The sequence below is a fragment of the Ciconia boyciana genome, chromosome 4, assembly GCF_034638445.1.
Source record: "Ciconia boyciana chromosome 4, ASM3463844v1, whole genome shotgun sequence".
In the NCBI taxonomy this organism is placed as follows: domain Eukaryota; kingdom Metazoa; phylum Chordata; class Aves; order Ciconiiformes; family Ciconiidae; genus Ciconia; species Ciconia boyciana.
In genome coordinates this window covers 6,572,738-6,592,182 of record NC_132937.1, presented here as the reverse complement: position 1 = coordinate 6,592,182, position 19,445 = coordinate 6,572,738, and the positions used below count along the sequence as shown (strand labels likewise).

The 19,445-nt window shown below is 42.6% G+C and overlaps 2 protein-coding genes across 2 annotated transcripts in view; one reads left to right on the top strand and one right to left on the bottom strand.

Moving 5' to 3' along the window:
- Nucleotides 1-19,445, top strand: part of LOC140650460 (geranylgeranyl transferase type-1 subunit beta-like) — a 94,822-nt gene that overhangs the window by 52,907 nt on the left and 22,470 nt on the right. The window contains 3 exon segments of the mRNA XM_072858710.1: nucleotides 8,792-8,943; nucleotides 12,669-12,801; nucleotides 14,628-14,673. Coding sequence (XP_072714811.1) covers nucleotides 8,792-8,943; nucleotides 12,669-12,801; nucleotides 14,628-14,673 — 331 coding nt within the window.
- Nucleotides 17,780-19,361, bottom strand: LOC140650708 (uncharacterized). Its single transcript, XM_072859413.1, is given in 2 exon segments — nucleotides 17,780-18,361; nucleotides 18,363-19,361. Coding segments are annotated over 2 exon segments (1,581 nt in total).

The window sequence follows — 19,445 nt, the reverse complement described above, 5'->3', positions numbered from 1 at the left end:
TTAGCATAGCCTCTAGGAGGATCTGTTCCATGATCTTCCCAGGCACAGAGGTGAGGCTGTTCCCACGGTTCTCCTTTCTACCCTTGCCATGGACTGATCCAGACTGCACTTGAGAAAGGGAAGAAAATAGTCCAAATCCTCCTGAAAGCCAGTTTTGCCATAAAACAAAGTAAGGTCAAGGGACCTGCACAGGAGATCCAGTTTTTAGGAATAAAATGGCAAGATGGATGTCGTGAGATCCCAATGGATGTGATCAACAAAATAACAGCCATGTCTCCACCAACTAGCAAAAAGGAAACACAAGCTTTCTTAGGCGTTGTGGGTTTTTGGAGAATGCACATTCCAAATTACAGTCTGATCGTAAGCCCTCTCTACCAAGTGACCCGGAAGAAGAACGATTTCCAATGGGGCCCTGAGCAACGACAAGCCTTTGAGCAAATTAAACGGGAGATAGTTCATGCAGTAGCCCTTGGGCCAGTCCGGGCAGGGCCAGATGTAAAGAATGTGCTCGACACCGCAGGCGGGGAGAATGGCCCTACCTGGAGCCTCTGGCAGAAAGCACCAGGGGAGACTCGAGGTCGACCCCTAGGGTTTTGGAGTCGGGGATACAGAGGATCCGAGGCCCGCTATACTCCAACTGAAAAAGAGATATTGGCAGCATATGAAGGGGTTCGAGCTGCTTTGGAAGTGGTTGGTACTGAAGTACAGCTCCTCCTGGCACCCCGACTGCCGGTGCTGGGCTGGATGTTCAAAGGGAGGGTCCCCTCTACGCATCATGCAACTGATGCTACGTGGAGTAAGTGGGTTGCACTGATCACACAACGGGCTCGGATAGGAAACCCCAGTCGCCCAGGAATCTTGGAAGTGATCATGGACTGGCCAGAAGGCAAAGATTTCAGAATATCGCCAGAGGAGGAGGTGACGTGTGCTGAGGAGGCCCCACTGTACAATAAACTACCAGAAAATGAGAAGCAGTATGCCCTGTTCACTGATGGGTCCTGTCGTATTGTAGGAAAGCATCGGAGGTAGAAGGCTGCTGTATGGAGTCCTATACGACAAGTCGCAGAAACTGCTGAAGGCGATGGTGAATCGAGCCAATTTGCAGAAGTAAAGGCCATCCAGGTGGCTTTAGACATTGCTGAATGAGAAAAGTGGCCAGTGCTCTATCTCTATGCTGACTCATGGATGGTGGCAAATGCCCTGTGGGGGTGGTTGCAGCAAAGGAATCAGAGCAACTGGCAGCGCAGAGGCAAACGCATCTGGGCTGCTGCATTGTGGCAAGATATTGCTGCCCGGGTAGAGAACCTGGTTGTAGAAGTACATCACGTAGATGCTCATGTACCCAAGAGTCAGGCCACTGAGGAACATCAAAGCAAGCAGCAGGTGGATCAGGCTGCTAAGATTGAAGTGGCCCAGGTGGATCTGGACTGGCAACATAAGGGTGAATTATTTATAGCTTGGTGGGCCTCAGGCCCTGGTAACACCTCAGGCCATCAAGGAAGAGATGCAACATATAGATGGGCTTGTGATCGAGGGGTGGACTTGACCATGGACACTATTGCACAGGGTAGCCATGAATGTGAAACATGTGCTGCAATTAAACAAGCCAAGCGGTTAAAGCCTCTGTGGTATGGAGGGCGATGGCTGAAATATCAGTATGGGGAGGCCTGGCAGACTGATTATATCACACTCCCACAAACCCGCCAAGGCAAGCGCTATGTGCTTCCAATGGTGGAAGCAACCACCGGATGGCTGGAAACATGTCCTGTGCCCCATGCCACTGCCCGGAACACTCTCCTGGGCCTTGAAAAGCAAGTCTTATGGCGACATGGCACCCCAGAAAGAATTGAGTCAGACAACGGGACTCATTTCCGAAACAACCTCATAGACACGTGGGCCAAAGAGCATGGCATTGAGTGGGTATATCACATCCCCTGTCATGCACCAGCCTCTGGGAAAATCGAACGATACAATGGGCTGTTAAAGACTACACTGCGAGCAATGGGTGGTGGGACATTCGAACACTGGGATACACATTTAGCAAAGGCCACCTGGTTAGTCAACACTAGGGGATCTGCCAATCGAGCTGGCCCTGCCCAATCAAAACTCTTACGCACTGTGGAGGGGGATAAAGTCCCTGTAGTGCACATAAAGAATATGCTGGGGAAGACAGTCTGGGTTATTCCTGCCTCGGGCAAAGGCAAGCCCATTTGTGGATTGCTTTTGCGCAAGGACCTGGGTGCATTTGGTGGGTGATGCGGGAGGATGGGGAAGTCCGCTGTGTGCCTCAAGGGGATTTGATTTTGGGTGAAAATAGCCAATGAACTAAATGGTATGATGTGATGTTAATTGCTATACAATACTGTATGTCATCACTTTTATGGTTGCTATATGCCATATCAACAGAACCCAAAGTCATGGACTAAATGAACTCAACAGACATTTTAGAGGGATGGCCCATAGACTAAGGGAATGATATCTGTGTGTATGTATCGGAAGACAGGGAAAGTGGTGGTGATTAACTGGAATGTATTGTAAAGGGTAGGACCTGGGCATGATGTAGATGGTATAGAATAAGGGGTGGATACTGTCCTGGTTTCGGCTGGGATAGGGTTAATTTTCTTCCTAGTAGCTAATATAGTGCTGTGTTTTGGATTTAGTATGAGAATAATGTTGATATCACACTCATGTTTTAGTTGTTGCTAAGTAATGCTTACACTAGTCAAGGACTTTTCAGCTTCCCATGCTCTGCCAGGTGCACAAGGAGCTGGGAGGAGCACAGCCAAGATAGTTGATCCAAACTGGCCAAAGGGCTATTCCATACCATATGATGCCATGCTCAGTATATAAACAGGGGGGAGTTGGCCGGGGGGGTAGCAATTGCTGCTCGGGGACTGGCTAGGCGTCAGTCAGCGGATGGTGAGCGGTTGTATCACTTGGGTTTTTTTGTTGTTTGTCCCTGGGTTTTGTTCCCCCCCCCGTTGTTTTCCTTTTCATTACAATTTATTGTTGTTGTTGTTATTTATTATTATGATTTTATTTTATTTTATTTCAATTATTAAACTGTTTTTATCTTAGCCCATGAGTTTTCTTATTTTTACTCTTCCGATTCTTTCCCCCATCCCACTGGGGGGGGAGGGTGAGCGAGCGGCTGTGTGGTGCTTAGTTGCCAGCTGAAGCTAAACCACGACATGCATCCAGCTTGTCCCATAGCATCCCAGAGCAGCAAGAAAAAGAAGGAATCTTGAAGGAGAAAGAGAATTCAGAAAAAATGCTCAAGCATATGTTTTTTTCGTGAAGAAGCTCAGAAGCAAAAAATTTTTAAAAATGGGTGCAATGTTTCCCTTTTTCCAGTCACCAGGGACTTCACCTGACTGCCGTGACTTTTCATATATCATCAAGAGTGGCTTGGCAGTTACATCAGCCAATTCCCTCAGGAGTCTGGGATGCATCTCATCGGGTCGCATAGACTTATGTATGTTCAGGTTCCTCAGGTGGTCACGAACCTGATCTTCTCTTACAGTGGGGGAGACTTTGCTCCCCCAGTCCCCATCTTGCGGTCTATCCACTCGAGAGGTGTGGGAAGAGAGGTTGCCACTGAAGACTGAGGCAAAAAATTTGTTGAGTACCTCAGCCTTCTCCTTGTCTGTTGTTACCAGTTTGCCAGTCTTGCTCGTCAGGGGGGGTACGCTTTCTTTGACCTTCCTTTTCTGGCTGACATACCTATAGAACCCCTTATTATTATTCTTTGCGTCCCTTGCCAAGTTCAGCTCCAGCTGCGCCTTGGCCTTCCTGACCCCATCCCTACACAACCGGGCAGCGTCCCTATACTCTTCCCAGGATACCTGTCCCTGCTTCCACTGCCTGTGCATTTCCTTCTTGCCCTTTAGTTTGACCAGCAGGTCTTGACTCATCCATGCCGGTCTCTTGCCGTCCTTTCCTGATTTCTTACACCTGGGGATTGAGAGCTCTTGCACTCTATGGAAAGCTTCCTTAAAGATCTGCCAGCTCTGTTCTGCTCCCTTGTCCCTGAGGGCAGTTTCCCAGGAGGTCCTATTGACTAACTCCTTGAACAGCTGGAAGTTTGCTTTCCTAAAATCCAGGTCCTGACTTTACTCTTTGCCTGACCCATATCCCTCAGGACCGCGAACTCCACCGGTGCACGATCACTGCAGCCCAGGCTGCCTCCGATCTTGACGTCACCAATTAGCTCACTTGCGTTGGTGGCCAACAGGTCCGGTATCGCATCCCCTCTGGTAGGACTGTCTATTACCTGGCTTAAGAAGTTATCCTCAATGCATTGCAGGAGTCTCCTGGATTGCCTACAGCTCGCCGTGCTACTTTTCCAGCAGATGTCGGGGTGGTTGAAGTCCCCCAGCAGGACGAGAGCCTGCGAGTGAGATGCCTCCTGTAGCTGGAGTAAGAAGGCTTCGTCAATAGGCTCCCCTTGATCAGGCGGCCTGTAGGAGACACCAACCACAAGGTTCCCTTTGTTGCCTCGGTCTCTAATTCTTACCCATAAGCTTTCAACCTGTTCGTGGCTATTCTTCAGAGACAGCTCTTCACACTCTATCCATTTCTTGATATAGAGGACAACCCCTCCGCCCCTCCTTCCTTGCCTGTCCCTTCTGAACAGCCTGTAGCCATCGATAGCCGCACTCCAGTCATGGGATTCGTCCCACCAATTTCATGCTATGTGTCTGATAAGGTGCTGATAACAGTCTTTGTTAGTCTTAGAACACGCGCCTGTTAATTCTCTGTGAGGCAGGATAGCATATGAAGTAAAATGTAGTATGTAGATGGTTGTATGAGGAGTGCACTGTGTTCAGTGATGCCCGGATGTTTTTGCCCATCGTATGTGAATTCCAGTACTGTGTGTACAGTCAGTTTCTTAATGCTGCTGGTACAGTTAACACAGAGAATCAGCTTTGATTAAACTGAAACCTAATTATACATAAAACCATTTTCTGCATTCATTTATCTGATGTATGTATTTCTCAGTATAGGTCAGGTACATAGTTTTGTCTTTTGTATGTACAGTCTTGTGGTTCTGGGCCTAGTTTACAGCAGTTCCTAGTGCTGAAATTGGCATGGTGTTTGCACCTCTTTGGAAGTAGCTTAGCTGGGTAACAGTGTGAAAATGCCTTTAAATATTTGCAGTCAAAGACTGTCAAACTTAGTATTTGTGAAAATTGGAACATATCATATGCAAGGTTTCAAAAATTAATTTACTGTAGCTGAACTATCTTTTTTTTTTTTTTTCTTGTGTTTCTTAAAAAGTAGTGGTTTTGCTCAAAATAGTGGGTTATTGTCCAGAGTCTGATTTTGGGTTACACATATCTGATCTATGGCAAAAGTTGATATAAGCCTTGAAGTGTTAAGCTTACACTTTAGAAAGACATTTTTGCGGCCATCAGATCATGCTTAAATAATATTTTTGGCTTAAATGATATTTTTGTTCCATGTAGAAATGTTTTCTGCACAGCATACTTTTTTGGCTTTCTGTACTCAAAAACTTTATTTCTAATAATAATAATAAAGAGAGATTTTAGAATTAAGTGATTACAAAATAAGTTTATACTTTTTTTTGACCATGAATACCTGCATTAGTGGAGATGCATGCTATTCTGTGTTTGAAATTTTTGACAAGGACCTTAGAGTTGCATGGAGCGTTTTTTTGAAGAGGGAATGTTAGTGTCAGAATCCATGCAGATTATAGATTAAAGTCTTTTTTTGTAAGAATGGTACAAAGAAGCAATACAAAAACTTGGGGTTGAAGTAAAAGATACCATGAAATCAAGTAACCTCAGTGTAACAAGTTACCATTTTTCAAATTAGTTGTGATCACTGTTTGTGGTATGTAATCCTAGGTGATATCAGCTGTGAAATAGAAGTTGGCTTAAAAAACTGCTTGTGACTGGCCATACGATTATTGTAACAGCAGGTCAACCCGCTGATAGGGATGTCACACTTTGTAGGGTGTGCCGTTGTGTTTGAGATAAGTGTCTGCTGCATCATTTTTTGGCTGCTGTGTTTTAATTAGCAGAATCATTTTAAGGTGTATTTTGGGCTGACTCACATAATCATTTTTTCTTGGCCTTAATGTTTGTGGCTCTGGTGTAGAACCACAGGCAGAAATTAGATGGCTATAGAGGCTTCTGTCCACATCTGTTCTGAACTTCTTCAGGGGTTCCTACTCCTGTTACCCAGGGTGGGTCAGGAGGCCTGTGAGGTAACTGCAAATTATAACTTAGCCTCCTAAGGAAAGCTGTCATTGACTTTTGGTTTTCCTTAGCATGCTAAGCTGTAGTTTCTGTCTATTCAACAGCTGTTTCACAATCAGTTTATCTGTTGGTCAAACAGAGCAAGAATTTAGAGAAGGATAGGCAGATACAACTGTAAGTGGCAAAATGTACATTCAGCTAATTTTAATCCGAGTCATAACTTCCAAGGTATCATTGCATGAACGTTTTCCTACCCCAGTGCTGCTGTTTTGGTGCTTTTTCAGTGCAACTGATACAACTGTGTGAGGGGCTATGCTATAAGCCAGTTATAAAAACAAACCCCCCAAACTAAGGGGTTGGCTTACTGTGTAGCCTTATAAACAGTTGCAATAGCACAAATTTAAGGAAGGAAATGAGCTATGAGCAAGGAAGAACTTCAGAACTTCCGTGACAGGACAAGGAGTAACGGTTTTAAATTGACAGAGGGTAGATTTAGATTGGACATAAGGAAGACATTTGTTACGATGAGGGCAGTGAGACACTGGAACAGGTTGCCCAGAGAAGTTGTGGATGCCCCATCCCTGGAAGTGTTCAAGGTCAGGTTGGATGGGCCTTTGAGCAACCTGATCTAGTGATCATCTAGGTTAGACCTAGATGATCTTTATAAGTCCCTTCTGTCCCAAACCTTTCTATGATTCTGTGTTTTGAAACTTTGTTTTCTTCATAGTTGCTGATTGACCTACTGTGTCTTTTTGTAGGCAGTTGGTACTAAATATCGAAGAACCTTTCCAGTTTTTTTTCATCTGCTAATGTGTGTTGTGTATTTCATTTGACAAAATATGTGAGAAGAAATTTTAGCTACTGAGCTGGGACACTGAGAATCCTTTTGGAGCCGGAATTGGTTCAAATTTGGATTTTCAGGAGAGACTCGCTTTGTTTAAAAGTAAATTAATTGATTACATGTAACTGAATACTTTTCTGTGACAGAGCAAGTTTGTGTCACTCTCTATATATAGATTTTTAGAGTGAAAATCTATATTTCAAATGTGTTGATACATCACAAGGGTTAAGCTGCTTATAATAAAATTATGGTATGATAGGCCAAGTTGTTCCTTCAGAGATTAGAGCCCGTCATCCACCCAAGAAAAACTTGTTTCATGACTGCAGTAGTTCTCCAACCCTTTTGAGTATGCATTTGTCCTCCATCTATGGGGTGTCCCGTGAGGAAGTGTGTCTGGGACTGGGGAGCGTGCAGGGGAAGAGAGAGTGATGGGAGCACTGGCTCAGGGACAGGAGTGGGAGCCAGCTATGACTGCTGAGATTTTTGCCCCACTTCTTGACAGAGACCCTGGGGCCAGAAATGAGGGAGAGGAGGGGCAGCTCTCAGCACTCCCCTGTTCCCCTTCTCTGTTGCATAGCTAGAGCTTTTTCAGTGCTGTTGCAGCCACTTTCACCTTGTTTTGTGCCTGCCTACTGCAGTGTGATTCCCTAGTGTGAGAACAGTGGGCAATAGGTATTTTTATCCTAGCTTCTTATTTCAAATGACATTTTCTGGCTTGGGAAACAAGCATGATTTGTCCTGAAAAATGCTGTGTACCCATAACATAATCTCATTTAACTTGTTTTTGTACTGCTTTTTGCATGTGTTTTTAATATGAATTGCAAAATAGAAATGGCAATTGACATAATCCTAGTAAAATGTGCTTTAAAAACTTGTCTGTCTTTGCTGCTCAGTGCAGAAATAGATCTTTTATCCTCTTTAAAAGAAAAAAAAGTAATCTTCCAGTTGCTCCAAATTGATCCATCTTAAGTACCATCCTAAGTATCCAAAGTCATCTTGTTACATGTGGTTTGTGTTGTCATGCATCGGTACACACCAGGATGTACCTATAAAATATCACAACAAAAAATAATAATTTTAGGACAGCTGTATCAATCTCCCTCCTTTTTGTGTTTTGTACGATGTAACTAGTCAACATTTAACTCTCATTTTAGCTTCCTAGTTGACTTTGTTATGCAAATAGTTTGTTTAAACTCTGATTAATTTTTTATAATATAGATGAAAGTAGATGAGGGGTTAATTTGTTTTCCCTTCAACTGACAGAGAGATTACCAATAATCCCTCACACTACTTTCTACTTGTAGATCATTAGGTTCTAAAATCTTTGCGGAAGGAACCTGTAGAGGTATGGCTATTTAACAGAAAGTTCCCCCAACTGCCAGGGAACTAATGCCCAGCAGTGTGTCAGGATAAACTTAGATATGGTTCAGCACATTTGATTCTTTTCGCTTAACTCTTGCATGAATATCAGTGTTGGCATAGTCCTGTTCCAAAGCTTCCTACTGATGAGCTGTTTACAAGGGTAGCAGAGCTGTGCAGTAATTTACTTTCATCCAGAAAAGTTAAGTGGGATGCGTTCAGTCTAACCATAATTAGTGAAAGGAAATGAACTTTGCTTACCTCTTTAATAATAAAAAATGAATACATGATTGTAATATAAGTTCTTATGATGTGGTTTTCTTTCTTTCTTTCTTTCTTTCTTTCTTCCTTTTCTTTTTCCCTTAAGGGTCCTGGTATGTCTCATCCCTATGATAGCGGGCACATAGCAATGACTTACACAGGTCTTTCGTGTCTGGTTATTCTTGGAGATGATTTAAGTCGAGTAAATAAAGATGCCTTACTGGCAGGACTGAGAGCTCTCCAGCTGGAGGATGGAAGGTAAAAGATATAAAATATCTTACAACTCTCTGGAAGGTTAATAGAAAACCCAGGTATAGAATTAAACATAATTAATACACACTTTTATGAAAATAGTTGTATAAAATTTTCTTTCTATCAGAAAATATTTTGGTGGGGATAAGCAATAGAACAACATGCTAGTTTACAGGACCAAAGAGCATTTTATGTCCAGAGTTGCTTTCATACTGGAGAATGATGATGTTTGCTTACAGCTGTAGAAACATACTATTGGAAAGTTAATGGTTTGGCTTGTGTCTTGGGGATAGTTGTTTTGTTTGTTTGGTTTTTTCTTATATCTCTCAGATAAGTGAGGTTTTCTCTATTCGTATTCTCTGGTTTTGCAAGGCCCTGGTGAAGCACTATTAAGATGATGTTGCTCTGCTTTGTTGGGAGGGTTTTGAGAGATTCAATCCATTAATATACAGGATGGTGCATACCCTTTGAACTACATCTGTTTGGTTTTTAATGTAGGCTGGAGCTGGTAGCTAATGAAACCTTCTGCTAGGTTGCATGATCTGTCTGTGTACTTAGATTTTACTGAATATAATTTTTTAAAGAGTACTTTAAGAAATGCATAACTATAGAAATCTTATTCCTGAAGAAATTATATTTCACTTCATAATGAAATTGCTGTCCCCATTTACTAGCTACGAAAGCCTTTGTTTTGGTCAAATGGCTTTGTATTGCCTAGAAGTCTCCTATAATTAAAACTTTTTTAAAAATGGAGCATAACTATTAAAATGCAGTGTTACCTGTGTAGGTTTTTTTAAAAAAAAACAAACCCCAAACCAAACAAACACCTCCCCCCTCTAGAATGTTCTAAATGTAAGTAGTGAATATGAACTATATGATCTACAATTTCCTGTTACTTATAGCAACAGACTGACCTTAATGGGCCAAATTCTAATGTACGTATACATGGATTTGTTGGTCTACTTCCATTTGCAGCATCTTCTAGCATGTGGGGGTGCTTCTACCACTGCTGTATGCATTCCTATTATATGTTGTACCATTTTTGTTGTTAAAGTTTATTCAAGAGGAAGGAGTTAGGGATGAGTTGCTCCAAACCCGCTAGCATCTTGAAGTGGTTGCTTGTCATCATGCCTGATTACAATAATAAACTGCACACAGTTAACCTGTTCTACATGTTTGTATCATGTATGGTTTTAATATACAGACTGATACCTCTTATACTTGATCCTGTATTTTGTATTCCCTGCTGAAGAGTGCCAACTAGCCACCAGAGGGAAAGGAAAGTGCTTTGCACCTCTCTGGGGTAGAATTGCTACTTGGGCGGAAGTCAACTTCTAGTACGACAGACATTTTCATACCTATTAAAACAACTTTTACTGCACCAAAGGGGAAGGATGCACAAAGGCCGGAACCTGACCTAGCATCTTGTCCAGATGGAAACAGCAAGCGAGCTGAATGAGGGAAAGAGAAACTTTTCTGGTGTTACCCTAGTATAAGTATGCTAGACTTAGTTTTTATTTCTTCACCCATATCTTTTATTAACTAAAAAAAATGTAATTACATTGTCTCTTTTTAAATGTCATGAATAAATGTGTGTATTTGCATTTCTACTTTACCTTGGCTTAATGTAATTTGAAGTATCTAGATAACATACAAGGCACTTGTTACCTAAGGATGGGATGAAGTTGTAAGCCACAGCACTGGCACATCTTAAGTGTCCTGGTTCCCAAGAATATCCTTTGCTATATCCAAAGAGTAATGGAGTGGATCCCCATTTGAGCTGCAGAGAGCAGGAGCTGGCAACCTTGAGGTTAGGAGAGAGATGACGCTATCTCCCACTAGGTGTTGGAGGCTTTTGTATGCAACAAGATGGAGTACATACATGAATCCCAGGGTCAAAGGGGGAGTGTCACAGTGGCGCTTGAAAGACTGTCCTATGTAAAAATATTCTAACTAGCTCTTTGAACCAAATGGAGGCTTATCAGGAAGCAAATCACAGCATCAGTCATCTTTTTAAGGGTCTCTGAGAGAACACCAGATTGTATCTAGATAACCTAGATATAACAACTTTAAAATCTTTTCAGAGTTTGGAAACAGAATCACAGAATCACAGAATCGTATAGGTTGGAAAAGACCTTTAAGATCATCGAGTCCAACCGTAAACCTAACACTACCAAGACCACCCCTACACCATGTCCCTAAGCACCTCATCCAAACATCTTTTAAATACCTCCAGGGATGGCGACTCAACCACTTCCCTGGGCAGCCTGTTCCACTGCTTGATAACCCTTTCGGTGAAGTAAAATTTCCTAATATCCAGTCTAAACCTCCCCTGGTGCAACTTGAGGCCATTTCCTCTCCTCCTATCACTCGTTACCTGGGAGAAGAGACCGACCCCCACCTCTCTACAACCTCCTTTCAGGTAGTTGTAGAGAGCAATAAGGTCTCCCCTGAGCCTCCTTTTTCTCCAGGCTAAACAACCCCAGTTCCCTCAGCCGCTCCTCATAAGACTTCTGCTCTAGACCCTTCACCAGCTTCATTGCCCTTCTCTGGACACGCTCCAGCACCTCAATGTCTCTCTTGTAGTGAGGGGCCCAAAACTCAACACAATATTCGAGGTGCAGCCTCACTAGTGCCGAGTACAGGGGCACGATCACTTCCCTAGTCCTGCTGGCCACACTATTTTTGATACAAGCCAGGATGCTGTTGGCTTTCTTGGCCACCTGGGCACACTGCTGGCTCATATTCAGGCGTCTGTCAACCAACACCCCCAGGTCCTTTTCTGCCAGGCAGCTTTCCAGCCACTCTTCCCCAAGCCTGTAGCGTTGCATGGGGTTGTTGTGGCCCAAGTGCAGGACCCAGCACTTGGCCTTGTTGAACCTCATACAATTGGCCCCAGCCCATCGATCCAGCCTGTCCAGGTCCCTCTGCAGAGCCTTCCTACCCTCAAGCAGATCAACACTCCTGCCCAACTTGGTGTCATCTGCAAACTTACTGAGGGTGCACTCGATCCCTTCATCCAGATCATTGATAAAGATATTAAACAGAACTGGCCCCAACACAGAGCCCTGGGGAACACCGCTTGTGACCGGCCGCCAACTGGAGTAAACTCCATTCACCACCACTCTTTGGGCCCGGCCATCCAGCCAGTTCTTTACCCAGAGAAAGAATCTAACCATTAGAAAGAATCTAACCATTAGAAACAAAAATGGAAAGAATCTAACCATTAGAAACAAAAAAATGGATTGCAAGTAATTTTCACCATTTATATTAGAAATTGTAATGATAACAATTACATTTATACATACATGGGAATCTGATCCTAAAGTTGGACAGCTATGTGAGCTATGAAGATTTCTAGGGAGGAAAAGAATTCTAAGAATAGTAGATTCTACAATGGTAACTCATACATCAGTGTATACTGTGATACGTGAAAGAATGTAAACATTAACATATTTGGATAAACAAAGACCAGTGTCATGACATTACGGGAAATAAGGTTATCCAAGCCCCTAAATGTTAATAGTTCTATTCATTTTGCTTAGCTTGGTTAGAATCACATCTTCTGAAAAGAAAATCTAATGTAGGTTTGGGTTACATTCATGTGAATACTATAAATAGAAGTAACTAACTTATTTTAAAAGGAAAAATAATACAATTCGTAAAATGCTTTTCATATTTTCTAATGTAACGGGCTATAAAATGTATAATGAAAGAAGCCTTTCTTTCAGTTTCTGTGCTGTGCTGGAAGGAAGTGAGAATGATATGAGGTTTGTGTACTGTGCTTCCTGCATCTGCTACATGCTCGATAACTGGTCAGGCATGGATACAAAAAAAGCAGTAGACTACATTAGAAGAAGTATGGTGCGTATTCACAAAGTGTTATTTCTCAATGCATTTTCAAGTTAATAGCTTTAGTTCTTTACTATGACTAAAAATCTATCCATCCAAATAGAAATATTACAGTAATTTGTTTCTTTTCTATTCCTGCTTCAATGAGTTGAAAAGTACATTCCTTTTTGTATTTATATTTTCATTGTAATGTTTGTACTAGCAAAGTAATCATATTGGTTGTGTATGTTTGCTGCAAGTTAAATTAATTCTGATCTATTTTCTTTAAAATTCAATTTAAAATTGAAAGCAAGTTTTTAAAACTTGAGGCCTGAAGTTCCTATAACTTTAAAAAATGCATAAGTAAAACATTGCATCACTAAAATCCTCAAATTTCAATCAGCTCTAGTCCTGCTTTTTTAAATCATATACAGAATCAATGGAAAAACTAATTATTGAGATCAAGTCAAGTGTATTAAATGTTCCCAGTCCAGTACATCCCCTTACAGTACAGTAAGGATGTACATCTTCTCTGTAATTACATCTTTATTACATCTTCTCTGTAAAAAAGATGAAGAAGAGTTCTCAGAATATTTTTGATGCTTTGTTTGTCAGTGAAGCTCCTCCTCTTAATTTGACTTTACAAAGCATTTTTTACAGCATTTTAAAAATAATTTTTAACAGCAGTTATTTTATAGGGCAGGTAAAGTTCAATTCCAAATAGTATGCTTAGTATGCTGTTGCTTCTGCCCCCCCCGCCCCGCCAGTCTTCAGTTTTTGAAAGGCTGATGGTCTTGCTCCATACTAAAGCATTTCTTGTGCTTCAGCATTGTACATACAGTAGTACCCTACATTATGCCTTCATGTGCATTAATCATCTTTTGGGTTAGAGACAGATTTAATTTATGCACTTCAATTTTGTTTGGAATTGTGTATCCATTTTCCCTTTTTAGAAAGGCCCCAAAATTTCAGGGCTTTTTTAATGGTTATCTACGCTGCTGTCATGGTTTAACCCAGCAGGCAGCTAAACACCACACAGCTCTTCGCTCACTCTCCCCCGAGTGGGATGGGGGAGAGAATCAGAAAAAAGGTAAAACTCATGGGTTGAGATAAAGACAATTTAATAGGACATAAAAGGAAGGGAAAATAATAATAATAATGATAGAAGAATATACAAAACAAGTGATGCACAATGCAGTTGCTCACCACCTGCTGACTGATGCCCAGCCAGTTCCTGAGCAGTGGCCGCGCCCCCCCCCCCCTCCCCGGACAACTCCCCCCAGTTTTTTTGTTCAGCATGACATCATATGGTATGGAATATCCCTTTGGCCAGTTTGGGTCAGCTGTCCTGGTTTTGTTCCCTCCCAGCTTCTTGTGCACCTCCAGCCTCCTTTCTGGCAGGGCAGTATGAGAAGCTGAAAAGTCCTTGACTAGTATAAGCACTGCTCAGCAACAACTAAAACATCAGTGTGTTATCAACATTATTCTCATCCTAAATCCAAAACACAGTACTATACCAGCTACTAGGAAGAAAATTAACCCTATCCCAGCCAAAACCAGGCCAACTGCATGATTTCCCTTTTTGGCAAAGAAATGTTTACCTAATTCCAGACTTTTAACATATATCACAACTGAAATGAACTTCATGCTCTTTGATTGAAGAAAAAAGTCATTAAAACTGCCTGTATTTAAACAACACTGATTTGTGCCAAGAGCTTTTTGAGACATAGGTTCAGAATTTAACTAGATTAAAATGGTGGAATGGTCTGATAATAATTTTGCTAATAGACTGATAAATTGTAATGTCTGTAAAAGTGATTTCGCTCTAAAGTAACTGGTTTGTGGATTTTTTTCTTTAGTCTTATGATAACGGCCTGGCACAAGGAGCTGGACTGGAATCTCATGGTAAGAATGTTAACATGTTCTATACCCATTTTTAAGACTGGAATTGAGAAATGCTGTAAGAAGTGTAGGGTATGTCATGCTTTTCCTTCTTTTCTGGTTTTAAGGAAGTGGGAAGAAGAGGAGCAAATCCAAAACATGCCTCAGAATATGATGTCTTCTTCTCTTAGTTCAAGCTTAATATCAGACCAGATGGGCTCTTAATATATCAACTCTGTTATTCTTACCTCATGAATGTTTTGTTGAAAGGTGTTGGCTGTAGTTCTCATCTCTTGCTGACAGAGCAACCTATTTCCGCATGTAACATTGGTATTCTGTGGTTTTATCTGAAGAGTTCTTGTGCAATGCACTTGATAATTTCCAGTTTCAGCAGATATCAGTAAAGCCTAGAAACATTTACTCTGCTAGATTACAGCATCCATTGGGGGCTCAAATCTTGAAGCTGCAGTTATTTTTTGTAAATAGGTGGTAAGGGATTTCAGGAGCAGTTGCCTCCTCTAGTAGCTCTGGCCCAGGACTTCCTCCTGCCCAGTCACTGGAGCCCAGCCTGGTGTGCCCAGGGACCCAGGGTCTCTGCCCAGGCAGAGAGACAGGGCTGCTGCTTTCCTGTTTGCAGGTTCAACCAGTAGCAAAGTTGAGCACCTATCCAACAGACACACACACAGGACACACACACACACACATCTTCTCTGTAAAAAAGATGAAGAAGTGTTCTCAGTCCAGTTAATGTACATCACAGGAAGCTTTCTGGCAGACCACTATATACTGGTTAGGAACATAGTTTTCTTCAAATGCTCTTTTTCATAGATTTAAAGTCAGTCTGATTCATATGCTGTTCATTGATGACACAAGCCTGCATATTGGAATTAAGACTATGAACAAAATGTTATACTATCACACTTGGATTGCTTTTAATGCCTGAGCTAACCTGTTTAATGTTAGCTAATATGTTACTATTCTGCCCTGTGGTATAGCCATACTCTCAGGCCTAAGTTACTATAGGATATGGTCAGTTTATATATTGTGTAGTTCTAAACAATATTCAGTGTTTAGAATGCCCTACACATGCAGTGTTGATTGTTAATGGATGTTAGGAGCGGTCACCTCCTCCAGCAGCGCTGGCCCAGGACTTCTGCCTGCCTGGTTGCTGAAGCCCAGCCCAGGGACCTGGGGTCTCTGCCCAGGCTGAGGGATGCAGCTGCTGCTTTCCTGTTTGCAAGTTCAACCAGTAGCAAAGCTGAGCACGTATCCCAGACACACACACACTCACACACACACACAGAGGACACTGACATGGCCAGCTACACAGACTGCCACAGACAGGGTGCTGCCTTCAATAGCACCTACATACAAGACACACATAAACATAAGCGTAGACAGCCAAGTCCCCTTCCTCCTCTTTGGCTGGTGTGGTGGGTTGACCTTGGCTGGCTGTCAGACCCCCACCCAACTGCTCTCTCACTTCTGCTTCTCAGCAGGACAGGGGGAGGAAAATAAGATGGAAAAGCTCATGGGTCAAGATAAGACAGGGAGATCACTTACTGTATTGGGTTCACGTTGCAAGGTTTTGGTAGCAGGGGGGCTGCAGGGGTGGCTTCTGTGAGAAGACATCAGGAGCTGTCCCCATGTTGGACAGAGCCATTTCCACCTGGCTCCAAGACAGACCCACTGCTGCCCAAAGCTGAGCTAATCAGCAATGTTGGTAGCGTCTCTGTGATAACATATACAAGAAAGGGTAAAAAAAATGCTGCGCAACAGCTGTGAGGGAGGTGTTGCATTAAGAGTAACTGGCGCGTAGGAGTCTGAGGAGTGGCTGAGGGGGGGGGAACCCTCCTGTTGAGTCACGAGGTTCAGACAGGACCCCCTTGCTTTCTAAACTCCTTCTCAGAGGAGTCTAGGTGCGGCTAAGTCCAGTCCTAGTCTCAGACTTGGTCAACAGTTATTTTCTAAGGACCGTATATGCAGCCATTCATCAGAGTAAAGGCGACAGCGTTAATTTAAATGCGCTGCACCCCCAGTCTAGTCGTGTTGCATGAACTATCACGGGCACACTTAAAGAGTCTGGTTGTGTTCAATAACTACCACGGCTAGATTAATAAAGAGTGCAGTTTATTAGAGCAACAGATACACAGATTCTTTGGATTACCGGTGATAAATTTACTGTCTGCAAAGCACATGCAAATACCAAGACTATGAGTGACACTGCTGGCTATAAACGCGCTAAAGATGATAAAGCAACTCTAGAGAGATTTCTAAGTTTCCCGCGGAGGCACTTGGTATAACCAAGTGTTTGACTCTTACCCAAAGGCGTCCCGATGTGGGGGAAGAGAGGCTCAGCCCGTCGACTGATCCCAGAGGTCAGAGTGGTACACGATGGTGTCTTCCCTAACGTTCTCTTTCTCTTAAGCCATTTTATACTATCTTTCACCTTTCGGGTGGAGCTTGAGTGACTCTAGTCATACATTTTTGTTTAGGATTGGTGTAAATTTTTCTCGCTTCGCTTTTAAAGGTATATGCTAGGAAAAATTCAAAGCACAAGCTCAGTGAGGGGTGGTCGCACCTTGGAGGCGGGTAGCTTTTGGGATGGAGGTGTGTTTTGGTATTATAATGATGTTATAATGAGCACAGTTCACCAAAAGGACAGCATTTTGTCAAAAATGTGACAGGCTGTTGGCCCAGGATAGCAAATGTGCAGCTTACTGGTCACACACAATACCTTTGAATTCCCATTTAATTGCGGAGCCTGGCCGCGGTATCTCCACACCGCTCCACCCTCCGAGCAGTACCTTTTAGAGTCAGTGCACCAAGTTCCCCCGGCGTCACCGACATCTAAGTTTGCAGGCCTAGGGAACTTCCATGGAATGGATTCCTTACATGTCAGCCGCTTTCCGCCTGGGAAGCTTCTTCAATGCTGTGCCTTACCTAAAAGTGTGAATATAAGTTTAATTTCTAAGTCACCTCAGCAATTATCCCACATAATCCACCCCGTGACTATAGTCACTCAAGCTTCATGATATTTGGAATGCCTCGGATGTGTCACATACATTCCCGTGGTGAGGATTATCGAGTATGTATACATCTTGTAGGGATATTTGATGAGACAAACGCTTCACCATAGTCCAGAGTCTAACATACAGCGCGATGTTAGAATGAAGCATAACACAGTGAGCACTAGCAGAACAACAACTGGATGAAGCATCTTATTGAGAATTCTGGTTGCGGTCAGCGACCATCCTAGCAAAGTGTCCCACCAACGGTGTCCTCCATCCTGCTTCACTCGCTCTAAGACGTGATGTATCTCTTCCGCGTCATGGTGGACGGTGACTAATGTCTTATGTCCATTATTTTGGACGTGTTCCAGCAGTTGATTCAGGTCATCGTGTTGTAGTAGTTTTCTCACCAATGTGAGGTTCAGTCCAATAGGGGCTGGTAATAAGTCTTGATACAGTGTATAGTCAGCTTGCAGCAGTTGGTGGGTTGTGACAGGAGCTGAATAGTTGAAGTCACATCCCATAATTTTGGAAAAGTTACAAACACAAACATTTGAGTGATTACCTATATCTACAGTAGTGTTACCTACAAATATAAAATCACAAAAGGTTCTCATGCCAACGCATCCTTTTCCAATATAGACAAGTACAGTTTCAGGGGCTTCATCTGGTCGTATTTCAAAATGACAAACATTTTTGTTCAGTGTCAAGACAAATGTCTTGGGCTTTGATGGTGTTACTCTCGCAAATAAATCCTTGTTGTTCCCGTACAACGCACGCATTCACATCAATAGTTCGCCATTTGTTCCCATTTTGTTGGGCCCATACTCTATGTTCTAATGGATAGATTATAGTTCCATTGTGATTCAACCCCAGCGCAATGATTGGGTATATGGTGTATACCGAAGCATTGCGTATTGTTAAGACAAAAGCTGTGGCTTTGCCGTCAGTAGGGTCGTAGGTGAAATCAACTGGATACCACCAGGACTGGAATTCTTTCTCAAATTCAGTTGCATTATCCCAAATTACCTTTTGAATTTCAGTGGGCAGGGTGCCTTCCTCACCTTCCTGTATAATTGCAGCTACTATAGATTGCATCCACAGTTGAGCTTGGATACAACTAAGAGCTAAAGAAACATTGTTTTGGGTCACACCAAGTGCATCCACAATCAACTGGTGGTCCTTCTCATTTACCTTTCCCCACTGAGGCAACATATCCGATAAGAGCCATTGGTTAGCTCCCAGAGCTGAAAGAGAAGATTGGAAAGGGTGTTTCAGGGCACTTAAGTCATTGGTTACTGTGGCTAATTTATTAGCAAGTACTTCAGCATCTATGCTGTTTAAGACTCCCAGTCCCGTTCCTAAGACACCAGTCACATCTCTCTCTGATCGTTTTGGAGCGATGAGAGTCCATTTATGTAACCATGCTGACCACCCTGCGTAAGAAGTACTCAGGAATGGTGAACAGGTAGGTTTAATTGCAGAGATATTAGTCTGCATTGCTAATTCCACCCGTTTGAGGGAGTATGACGGATTAAACAGCACTTGTTGCTGACCTGTATTTTTAATTATGTAAGGGCCTGTGTTGAAGATGAAAGGAGTTAGATTAATGGGAGGCCGAGTCGGTACATTTTCAGACATTTGTGGGAGCAGAGGTTCCTTATCCTTTGCAACTGGCACAGATGTTGCTGTATCAATCATAAATTCAAATAGTAATTAATTCGGTGCCTCTGTAACCCCAAAGACAGTACACAATTATAGGTTTGGTAAAGGTAAGATTGTACC